Source organism: Bubalus kerabau, chromosome X, assembly GCF_029407905.1.
Source record: "Bubalus kerabau isolate K-KA32 ecotype Philippines breed swamp buffalo chromosome X, PCC_UOA_SB_1v2, whole genome shotgun sequence".
In the NCBI taxonomy this organism is placed as follows: domain Eukaryota; kingdom Metazoa; phylum Chordata; class Mammalia; order Artiodactyla; family Bovidae; genus Bubalus; species Bubalus kerabau.
The window spans coordinates 154297616-154310029 of record NC_073647.1 but is presented as its reverse complement, the minus strand read 5'-3'; the positions used below and the strand labels follow the sequence as shown (position 1 = coordinate 154310029).

Here is a 12414-nt window from a genome sequence, read left to right as displayed (position 1 = left end):
AGTTTTGCCAAATATCAAAATGAATTTTAATTATAGGTACAAAACCAGGCAGATTTTTTTTTTTAACTTGCAGTCCAGCCTCTGGAGAGAGAACCATTTGAAGCGTGCTTATCGTCTCTGTATCTTGTCTTTTCAGGACACTTATGGCTTTTACTTCAATTTCTCCTTTGTACTTGTTACAGCTTAGCTCACCCCAAAACACACATTACAGTGACATTCACACTATCACTTCTGATTACGTCAATGGCCTCAGTTCAATTCATTGCTACAAAAACTTCTGTGATGTGGGTTCAGGTCCTCTGTTCTATAGGACTTTCCACCTGTGTATCTGAGAACTGGCTTTTCTTTTATCCACTTATCTCTGTCTCTTGTTTGTAATAAGGCTCAGGCACAAGGGATTGGAGTTTAAAAGGTGATTTGATGGATCCTCAGGAAAAGGGTGAGGTTTGGCAAAAACCTTTTGTTTCCTTCAGATTATCTCAAGGTTTTCTGAAGCCTAAAAGCCATCTACTCAGATTTCTTGAGTCTCAGGAGTCAGGCTGATGTATTCACTGGCTGATGCTTCAGGGTCAGTGCAGAAGTCTGAACGCCTTTGAAAAATGTGATGGCAGATTTAAAGCACTCCTCTGTACCTATATGTCATCAAGCCATTTTGGTTTTGTTTGTTTTTTGTAAATAGTACTTGGTATGTATATCACACACATTTTACCTGGTTTTTGAAATAGAAGGATACAGCTTTTAGAGTTGGGTTGCCAAGACCTCTGAGAACCGATGATAGTCCAAACTTTCAACCATGTGGAATTTCTTTTCTTTATTATTTATTTATTTATTTATTTTGGCTGCACTGCATGGCTTGCAGGATCTTAGTTCCCTGACCAGGAATTGAACCTCAGCCACTGCAGTGAAAGCACCAAGTCCTAACCACTGGACCACCAGGGAATTCCTGAGTTTATTTTCTTTATAGATTCTGAAGAATGTTCTATCTTGTCAGTCCACAGGCTAGCTTATTAGTCATTTTTTTTTTTAGCACATTGCTTTAAAATTTTTTTTATTGAAGTACAGTTGAATTACAATGTTGTGTTAGCTTCAGGTGTACAGCAAAGTGAATCAGTTATATATATATACATATATCCACTATTTTTTAGATTCTTTCCCTATATAGGTCATTACAAAGTATTGAGTGGAGTTTCCTGTGCTATACAGTAGGTTCTTATTATTATCTATTTTATATCTGGTTGTGTGTATATGTCAATCCCAGTTTTCCAATTTCTCTCTCTCCTCTGCCCCCACCCTTGCCTTATCTTCTAGTTACCATAAGTTTGCTGTCTCCATCTGTCAGCACATTGCCTTTTTTAACATGAGTTAATTCTCCCATTTCTTAGTTCCTCGTGAACTTGCATTTCGAGCTCTTCTCACTTGGATTGCCGAGGAGGGAATGGAAGGTCACAGGCATCTCTGTGATGTGCTCTGTTACCATGATATTTGAAAATCCTCTGGCCTGGAGGATAGATGAGTAAATAGCTCCACACACCATGCCTTCCACTTCTGGGAATTGTGGCTGTCCAGAGATTTAATTTTAATTAATAATTGGGATGGAGCCTCATATCAGTGACATCTTGGCACTTTGAATTGCATCAGGGAATGCACAGATGAGACACAGTTGTCTTAAAGATAGATCAAGTTGTCGATGTCCAAACAGCTTAAGAACCCTTGGTTGGATAGCTATGGATTTGGAAAGACTGAACACATAGAGTTTGCAGAACATTTCTTGGCCTTTATTTAGGATGTGGCAGATCCTTAAATGCCTGCCAGTAGCCCTTTATCTGTACTTGAGAGGATGATGAAAGCTCATTAGGGTGTGAAAAACAACCGTACCACCTGGCATTTAAAAGAGCCTTTCTCCCCTCATAGGTGTAATTAATTTGACTGTGTTCAATGTGTGCTTATAAATTTACCCAAATGAAGGGCAGACAAAAAAGCAACGGTAGTAGCAGCTACAACAAAAAATGAGTGAATGAACAAACCACATACCCATACTTAGAGGACAAGGTGTATATATTCTAAGTCTACTGTCTAAACCTAGACTTAGGAGATGGTGCCTTGGGCCATGTGTCTTGGATACTGACGTACAAAGCATCCATGTTCCAACACCAAATCTCTGACACCCCTGGGGTTCCTGCACTTCAACTCAGATGCTCAGTACCTGGAGTGAGCATCAGACTCTGTAGGCCTTTATAAGACTGCCCTGCACTTCAGACACCAGCCACAGGTTTCCCTTGTTCCAAGCCACCGCACTTCTGCCTGGCTGACTACAAAGTTGAAGCTTCTCATAACCACCTCAGATTTGATAATTCTCTAGAATGACTCACAACTCAGAAAAGTGCTCTGCTTATGATTACTATTTTGTTATAAAAGGTGTTAGCGAACAGCCAGATGAAGAGACACATAGGGCAAGGTCTAGGAGAGTCCCGGGCACAAGAGCTTTTGTTCCTGTGGAGTTAGGGGGCACCACCTTTCCATTACATTTGTATATTCACAAACGAGGATGCTCCCCTGAGGCCTGGTGTTCACCATTTTTATTGTGGTTTCATTACATAGGCATGATTAAGTAAATCATTGGTCACCTGACTGAACTCAGTCTCTAGCCCCCATCCCCTCCCTGGCAGTCAGGTGGCTGAAAGTTCCAGCCTTCTAATGACTTGCTTGCCTTTTCTTGTGACCAACTCCAGTCCTAGAGTCATCTCAGTGCCAGCCTCGTTAACCTAACAAAGTTATTCCTGTAACTCAAGAAATTTCAAACGTTTAAAATATGTGTGTGTGTGTGTGTGTGTATTCTTTGTTCCTAGTTCCTGGCACAGGATATATATATATATATATACACACACACACACACACACACACATATATATACATACATATATATATATATATAGTCTACCATAGCATCCATGGTTCCAGGTGTAGAATAATGACTTCAGTGTTTTGTAATTAGATGAAACTAACCTTGTATTAATTCTGCTTCCTGCTTAGGTTGCTGGGTTCTTGGTTTTCTTCTGTCAGTATAAATAAACTGCCATCTCTCTTGAGTTTTGGCTCATTCTTGTGTATGTTTTTGTGGCATATTTGAGTCATTCCATTAAATATGGTGTTTTATCATCATTAATCAGGTCATATGTATCCATGATGTTTCTTCCACCTACCGAGTGCCTGTGCTTTTGGAGGAACAAGGCATCGTTAAATATTTTAAAGAGAGATTGGATCTGCCCATTGGGGATTCTGCAAGTAGTTTGCTTTCCAAGTGGAGAAATATGGCTGACAGGTACTGTGAAAGGAATTACTAATGTAATCTTTCTTAATTCTTGGCTTTGTGGATAGGACTGAGGTCTACCTTAGAAGATAACTATGTAGCAGTCTGCTTTCCACCTGGGCATGTTTGGTTTGGGAAATATCTAAAGCTCTAGCGTATCGTCAGGGTGTTTTGCTGTTCTCTGAAGATTTTGTATGGCATCACCGACTCGATGGACGTGAGTTTGAGTGAACTCCGGGAGTTGGTGATGGACAGGGAGGCCTGGCGTGCTGCGATTCATGGGGTCGCAAAGAGTCGGACACGACTGAGCGACTGAACTGACTGAACTGAACTGAAGATTTGCAGGGCCTTTGATTTTGCTCTACTTAAAGAAAAGTGAATTGAAAGAACTTGGATTCCAGAATTAAAAAAAAATTTTTTGGAAGCATTTTGATTTATTATTTAGTCTCTGACTATTTTAAACAGATTAAAATGCTATAGGTTTTGTTTTGTTTTGCTTATTTTTAAGATTTGGCTAACATTCCTTAAAGGAAATCCTTCTGAATAGGAAGTTTTGGCTACAGCATTGTTGTTCTCTCCTGCAGTTATGAACTATCAGCGTCGGTATTAAAAACCCCTGATAGGTTTTAGCTTTAAGACAATCATATTAATTTCAGCAAGGTTTGTCTAATTTGATGTTGTATACAGAGGAAATCCCCATCGCCTATTTTCTTATACTAAATGTTGATGAGGCATGACTCCATAAACTCCTGGCTGCTTCACTTCTCATGTAGCTGAGGTAGAGGCAGTTGGCGCAGTAGTTACAAATGTAGGCTCAGTGTTGCTGAGGAGTAGATCTTAAAAGTTCTCATCATAAGAAAAACATTTATAACTTTGTGTGGTGATGGATGTTAACTAGAATTCTTATGGTTACCATTTTGTAATATATAAATATATTGAATTATCATGTGTGACTGGAACTAATTAATGTTATATATCACTTATATCTCAATTTAAAAAAATGTAAGCTTTGGTGTCAAGCACCATAGATTCAGACCCTAGCTTCTCCTTTCACTAGCTGTGTGAGTTTAGGCAGATTACTTAATCTCTTTGGGCTTGTTCTCCCATCTGTATACAACTGGGGGATGCTAGTACCATACTGTGGCAATTTTGAGAGAAAATACTGTGGGCCTTAACTTCACATCAGGCACTATTGGCTACTGATGTCTGTTACAATAATCAAAATATTTGGGGGGGGCTTCCCTGATAGCTCAGTTGGTAAACAATCCACCTGCAATACAGGAGACCCTGGTTCGATTCCTGGGTTGGGAAGATCTGCTGGAGAAAAGATGGACTACTCACTCCAGTATTCTTGGGCTTCCTTTGTGGCTCAGCTGGTAAAGAATCAGCCTGCAGTGCAGGAGATGCAGGAGACTAGGGTTTGATTCCTGGGTCAGGAAGATCCCCTGGAGGAGGAAATGGCAACCCACTCCAGTATTCTGGTCTGGAGAATTCCATGGACTGTATAGTCCATGGGGTTGCAAAGAGTTGGACACTACTGAGTGACTTTCACTTTCACTTTCCCTGGTGGCTCAGTGGTAAAGAATCTGCCTGCAGTGCAGGAGATGCAGGAGACTAGGGTTTGATCCCTGGGTCAGGAAGATCCCCTGGAGGAGGAAATGACAACCCACTCCAGTATTCTTGCTGAGAAAAATCCCCTGGATGGAGGAGCCTGGCGGACTACAGTCCATAGTGTCAAAAAGAGTCAGCCACAACTGAGTAACCGAGAGCATTGACTGGTTAGAAATGGGACAATTTGAGCTTCCAAACATAGTAATTTTGATTTATTGAAACCCATGAAATGTGTTTAAATGAGCAAATTCATAAAAATATAAAACAAGTGATTTGATGGTGACAAAATCACTGACCTTTGATAGGTAACTAGTAGATTGAAAATTCTTTTGCCTTTTCATTTTAAAATTTAAAAAATGTTTTAGAATTTTTGGGCTAAGTAGAACCAGGAATGAAGTGCCTTTTCTGAACTTAGGTGCTCCAATGACTGGTGATACAGTTAAGCCCCTGTCCTCCAGAATGCTTAAGGAATCAGTCACTTTGTGGGAATTTTCTAGGTACTTGGGGCTGATCCTTTTTAAGCATGAGAAACTTTAATATTTTAACTCTTTGTATTGAAACTAGTTCTAAACTATACTCTATGCCTCTGTGCTTTTAAAGCCAGAGTTTGGTTTTTGTACTAGTTTCCTGTGGCTGCTGTAACAAATTACCACAGAGTGGGTGGCTTAAACCAACAGAGATTTGTTCTCTCACAGTTGTGGAGTCTGGAAGTAGGAAATCAAGGTGTGAGCAGGGTTGGTTCCTTTCAGAGCTCTGAGGTAGAATCCGCCCCATGTGTTTCTCCTGGCCTCTGTGGGCTAGCTTCCTTGGTGTTCTTGGCTTATGGCCATGTCACTCCATTTTCTCTCTCTCTTGCCACATGTCCTTCTCCTTTGTGTCTTCTTCCTTTCTGTTTTATAAGGATGCTTGTTTTTGCAGTCAGGGCCCATTCGAATCCAGAATGATCTTATCTGGAGATCCTTAACTTAATTGTGTCTGCAAAGTGTTCCCCCCCACCCAGATATGGACACGTTCATAGGTTCTGGGGGACATACGTTTTTTGAGCCACCATTGAGCTCAGGATTCAAGCAAAGGGAATATTGAGCAATAGTCTCTCTGCGTCATGTTGGCTGTGATGTTGGTTCACTGGTCATAGAGGTGTGAAGTGTCCATTCTTTAGACCCCGTCCCCTCAGTACAGCCTCTAGAGAGATAGATACAAGAAGGCCAACAGAAGTCAAAGGGGCAGCCTTGGTCGTAGAGGTCCAGTGCTGCTCAGAGGCCTCATACCCGGCTGATGGCTGAATGGAGAGCACAAGGGGAGGGAGGCGCTAGACTGTGCAGGTTCAAGAGTGTAGGAGGGCACAGGGGTGTAGGCCTAGCTTATCTCCCTGGATGGCAGCTGGGCTGCCCAGTGGCCTCCCCTGTCCCACCCGGCTGCTGCGTGACTCCTCGTTCCCTGGGAAAACAAGCCACGAGTGAGTGGAGAGAGGGATGTGTGGAAGGAGGGACTGGCCATGCTGACTGCAGCCCTGCGTCTCTCTGGCAGTGGAGGTGTGAGAGTGGGGTGAAGCCTCAGCCAGACTGCTGTGCTCACCTGGGCCAAACTCTGGGACAGGATGTGCTCCCACCCCATCACGTCATCTTGGAATGTTGCCTTGCTACCAACTTGCTTTGTTACCTATGTCCTTTGTACAGCTGAGGTGAAGCACAGGCAGGCAGTCTCCAGAGTGACATAAAATTAAATGGCAAGTTAAAGGTTTAGCAGCATTCTCTGACGTTCTTCAGTCGCCTTCCTAGAAAGTCACCTCTGCTGTCAGTTTTGACTTCTTAGCTCTTCGTGTGTTTTTCTCCTCCTACCTCGTTTCCATCACGCTTCTCTTTCACTCTTTGCAGATATAGATATAAAAGAGGAATATTCCTCATCCCAGTAACATTTTTCTAAGGTGTCTGGGGGAAGAGTTTGCTTCAGAACCTTAGAAGATCTTCAAGCCCTGAGTGACATTTCCACATACTTAGTACCAGACCACATGTTTTTCATGTACTTTGAACAGATCTCCTGACAGAAGCAACAGTAAAGATTGTGTCTCTAATGGCAAATTGTGATTGAGCATCTTATGTAGAATGGAATTTTCTCATAAAAATGATGTAAGTGGCTTATAGTATTTTAAATAGTTCTCTCAGCACCATTCTTCAGAAATGTCATAAATAACTTGGCTTTTGTGGGTCAACTGGGAATGGAACAATTTTTAATGTAGACACTTTGAATGCATTTTCTCATATACTGTCACCTTACAAAGTTAATATTGTAGTGTCTGCTGTTGACACTGAGAATAAATTTTCCTATACAGTGTCACCTTATAAGTGAATTTAAGGACAGCTCATGTTGATGAGATGGGGAGACTTTTTAATTTTTTATTTGTAATGCTTTTAACTTTTTCTTTTTCTCCTTGGATTTATGTCTGTGCTTGCTCTTATAAGCCAATGTTGGGCTTTCTCAGGATTTTCAAATATCTTGGAGTACAGATTTTTATTCTTTGGGGGTAGGGTGGGAAATCTGAGTCAGTACATCAAATTCAAGGCTCGTCTGTTCCTCAGGTTTTAAAAAGTGCCTTGGGATAAGAACAGTGGCTATCATTACGCTTGTGATGTGATGTTACATGCATATAACCTTTAAGCTTGTTTTCCTTCCCAGGTATGAAAGGTTACAGAAAACATGTTCCATTGCCCTGGTTGGCAAATACACCAAGCTCAGGGACTGCTATGCCTCCGTGTTCAAAGCCCTGGAACACTCAGCCTTGGCCATCAACCACAAGTTGAATCTGATGGTGAGCCCCTACCTGGTCTTCTGCATGTTTCAGCCATTCATTGTGAAATCTCGTCTTGTACAGAGGCAGGTTGTGTTGAAGGACCCCCAAGTTCAGTGATTCACCAGGACTCAGAGGACTGAGAATACAGCTGTACTCATGAGTATAACTTATTTTAGTGATAGGATACAGAGCCAAATCAGCAGAGGAGAAGGCTAGTCAGATGAAGTCTCGGGGAAACCACCTTTAAGCTTCCAAGGGTCCTCCTCCAGTGAAATCACAGAGGATGTGCTTGAACCCCCCAGGAATAAGCTGTAGTAACACTGGTGAAGTGCTCACTGCCAGGAAAGCTCATTAGAGGCTTGGCACCCAAGGTTTTTCCTTAGGGCTGGTCACATAGGTGCCCTCTGCCTCCAGAGTGTCAAAACTCCAGACTCCCAGGAGGAAAGCGGGTGCTCTACATAAATCATATTGTTTCTTCCAACACTATAGGCACAACGAGCCACTCTTATCAGATCTTGTTAATAGTGAGCATGTGTGCATGCTCTCATCGTTTCTAACTTTGCAAACTCATGGACTATAGCCTGCCAGGCTCCTCTGTCCATGAGATATTCCAGGCAAAAATATTGGAGTGGGTTGCCATTTCCTCCTCTAGGGGATCTTACCATCCCAGGGATCAAACCTATATCTCCCACGTCTTCTGCATTACAGGCAAATTCTTTACTGCTAACCCACCAGGGAAGCCTGATTATGGTGGGAACTCTCCCCAAATCATGTTTCCAGATGCCAGACAAGGGCCAACCTTGTAAGCAGGCCTTTCCAAGGATAGTGGTCAGGTCTGCCATGTTAACTTTTTTTCTGCATGCAGGTTTAAGGCACAGTTTCTGAAATTAGGCTTTGCACATTCAGGGACGTATATACTCCATGCTCATTTAAGTATTTTGTGTTTACTTAATAAGAAAATGGGGCTTCCCTGGTGGCTCAGCGGTAAAGAATCTGCCTGTAATGCAAGAGCTTCAGGAGATGCAGGTTCAATCCCTGGGTCGGGAAGATCCCCTGGAGGAGGGCATGGCCACCCACTCCAATATTCTTGCCTGGAGAATCCCCATGGACAGAGGAGCCTGGTGGGCTACAGTCCATGGGGTCACAAAGAGTCGGCCACAACAGAGCACATACATATGGGCTAGCACATATGGGCTAGCAGAGGTGAAGTTATATGTATATAGCTTGAGTATACTCTTTGTCTTTGTTAGATACAGAAGTAGTATATGCTCAGCGTATAAAATTTAAGCAAAGCATAATGCAAAATCCAGAAAGTAGAAGATTCTTCCTCCCAGAAATCCTTCTCTTGCTGCACCTGTCGTTCTCAGTTTGATGCATATCTTTCCAGACTTTTCTCTCTCTATATAAATGTGAATATTTAATGATATTCTCTCTGGGTATATCACAATTTAGGAAGGCCTTATTATCTTGATGTAAATGGTAAAACCTTTATATAATGAACCAAAAGATACACTTACTTGTTCAAGAAATTGAGTAATATCCAGCTTAGGACCTGTCTCATTTTCTCTCATCTCTTTGTAGCTTCTTTCTCTAAACACTTTTTGTTTTTGACTTTCGAAGGAATTGTTCCCTTCCTATTCTTCCTATTCATTCAGCTCCCCTAGGCCCTCATAGAAAAAAAAAAAGCAATAATAGAAAATCTGTTATAATACAAATTTTATAAAGTAAAATTTTGTATCTTAAGATATATTCAGATAGTAATTTGTATAACAGAAATACTAAAATAACAGATGTATAGGGGCTGTTATGTACACAGGAATTGTCATAACTGTTTTTCTTGTAATAGAATTCATTGACGGTGGCCTCTACTAAGTCTTTTTGAATCATGGGCCTGTGCTGTGTTTATCTTGCATGACTTTGGCAGCAGTTTCCCAGCTGGTTTTCAGTCTTCCCTCCATTTCCTTCACTGAATTTTTCTAAACTCACTCTCTGTTCCTTCAGACCTTTCAGTTGCTTCAAGTGTTCTGTCGCTGCATGGAACTTATCTGGGCGTCACCAGAGTGGTCACCACTTCCTGTCTTTTGTCTGCAGTTTCATACAAGCTGTTCTTTCACCACCATCCCTCTCTACCCCTCCACCCTGCATACCTTCCCACCTGTATACCTTCCCACCTGCCTCCCAACTACACACACACACACACACACACACACACACACACACATGCACACACACACACACACACACGCTCAGCTTGCATCTGCTCCAGGGCGTAGCTCTTGGACATCCCCTCCCCCAAAAGCTTCCATGAAGGTGTTCCTTCCCTTCCTCTCTCCAGCTCACCTCTAGCTCTGGTGTGGGTCCTGTTTCTTCTGCAGTGTTCTCTTCTTTGCCCATAGTAACTCTTTATCTCCCTGTGCTGTGGGTGCCTATTTATCTGGTTTTGTAATCTTCCTAAAAGATTGTAAGAGCCACAAGACATCTATGCTAAGTGACCTGTACAGTGTTTGCATAAGTAGTTATTGAATAATTGTGTGTTAGATGGTTCTAGTATTTTCCAGTTTTTATTTTTCTGAAATCTTTACATTTGTTGGATGTTTTTAGTACATAGATTCCATTGATCTGGAGCAGACTACTGAAGTTGAGGACCCTGTGAAATTCCATGAAGCTTGGCAGAAGCTCTGCAAAGCTGAGTAAGTACCGAGGACTGTCCACGCCAGTTAGGAGAATGCTACTGTGATTTTTCCATAATGATTCAACTTACCCCAATTACTAATTTTTGTACACTTGAAAGATAGTTTGGAGTACTTGTGATTCGGGGTGCTTGTGCTGCATTCACGTTGCATTTACTTTGAAACATGCCATGTTAATATTAGTGGTGCATGCAATGGAGATGGTTTTATTTTGGATAAACACTCTCATTTGAAAACATGAGAGCTCAAGAGAAAACTGGAAGGTCATGTTACCCTTCATGGCACAAAACAATGCCACCCCCAAGAGTTATATTGATTACTTACAAAATAAAACCTTGAATCAAAAGATGTGGAAAAGAAAACAAAATCAAAAGAGGAGGGAAGATTGTCATTCTTGCATAGTAACTTTGTATATGTAAGGTCTGTCTCTGTATTTTTCCATAGCATCAACTCACTTTCTCCTCCCCAGAATAAAACCGTCTCCACTGCACGTGCCACTAACACTAACATGGCGTGTTTCAAAGTAAACTGGTGAAATAGGCCTTACTAATTACTAAGTTGTAGCACAGCAAAATTTCCTGGCTAGGAGCCACTTCAGAGACTTGAAGCCACTGCAAGGCCTGAAGGAACAGAGAGTGATTTTAGAATCACTCTGGCTCAGTGAAGGAAATGGAGGGAAGTTTTTACCATATTGATGGGACAATGAGTCGATGCTACTGAAAGATGCAGAGACAGACTTTCCATATACAAAGTTACAGTACAAGAATGACAATCTTCCCTCTTCTCTTGGTTTTGTTTTCTTTTCCACATCTTTTGATTCAAGGTTTTATTTTGTTATTTCAATATAACTCTTGGGGGTGACATTGTACTGTGAAGGTAACATTACCTTCCAGTTTTCTCTTGAACTGTTAGGTTTTCAAATGAGAGTGTTTATCCAGAAAGTCTCTAAAGTGGCTCCTAGCCAGGAAATTTTCCTGTGCCACAACTTGATTAGCAATCAAAAGGTCTATTTCACCAGTTTAACTCTTTCTGATTATGTAAGAGGTCTTAAAACATTTTTATAACAGTACTTTTAAAAGAACCTTAACCTGTTTTTATTCAGATAATTCTTTCAGTGTCATTTTTAACTGAATTGAATCTCTTAGTTACTATGCTCATGTGCTGCAGAGACCTATCAGAAAATATATATCAAGGTCAGTTGTGAGACATTCGCAACTGCTTTATAACATTGGGAGGATTTCAAGAAGAAAGTTCAGGATGTGAAATTGTGTAATCAATTTTGAAAATAGACTCCAAGCATATTCTCTAGCAGTTGTGCCAAGTGTTGAATTTGGGATCAGTAAGCATGATCTGAAAACAAGAATTTCACAAATAAAGATAATGTCAAATTTCCCCTCCTCTTGTGTTGATTGCAGTGGTGTTCTTGTGCCAGGAGGCTTTGGAATCAGAGGAACGTTGGGAAAACTCCAGGCAATTTCTTGGGCACGGTCAAGGAAGATTCCTTTTCTGGGTAAAACTGATGTTCATGAATCCTGAGTATGAGTTTTTTTAGATTTTTGATACCTAGTTGGGATAACACATAATAGGGTTTGTTAATGTGAAAAGTGTGATTTCGAATTTGAACATTCAGGTGCCAAATAGTTTGCTACAGGGTCTGGAAACTATATTCTACAAGCCTTACCTGGTTCACAGCATTTTTGTAAATAAAGTTTTATTGGAATACAGCCACACAGATTTGTTTACATATTGTCTGTAGCTGTTTTCCAATACAGTGGCAGAGATTGAGACCCTACAGCATGCAAAGTCTAAAATCTTGACTCTCTGGCCCTTTACCAAAAAAATTTGTCAGCCTACAAGAACTTACCACTGGTCTGGTTGTATAGCAAGAGGATGGGAAGAACCTGTGTTCAAACCTGCCCTTACCTTTTCCGATTATTCCCACCTGATTCCATCTTTTACCACTTCAAGTAGAGAACATCTCAATAGGATGCCACAGTGTTATTTCTAATCAGAAAATG

General features: G+C 41.2%; 1 protein-coding gene across 5 annotated transcripts in view; it reads left to right on the top strand.

Annotated features, from left to right (window-relative positions):
- Window positions 1–12414, top strand: part of CTPS2 (CTP synthase 2) — a 114804-nt gene that overhangs the window by 24677 nt on the left and 77713 nt on the right. For all 5 annotated transcript variants that reach the window (XM_055563096.1, XM_055563097.1, XM_055563100.1 and 2 more), the window contains 4 exons: window positions 3168–3319; window positions 7592–7724; window positions 10308–10396; window positions 11812–11906. In XM_055563096.1, coding sequence (XP_055419071.1) covers window positions 3168–3319; window positions 7592–7724; window positions 10308–10396; window positions 11812–11906 — 469 coding nt within the window. The remainder of the gene's footprint in view (window positions 1–3167; window positions 3320–7591; window positions 7725–10307; window positions 10397–11811; window positions 11907–12414) is intronic.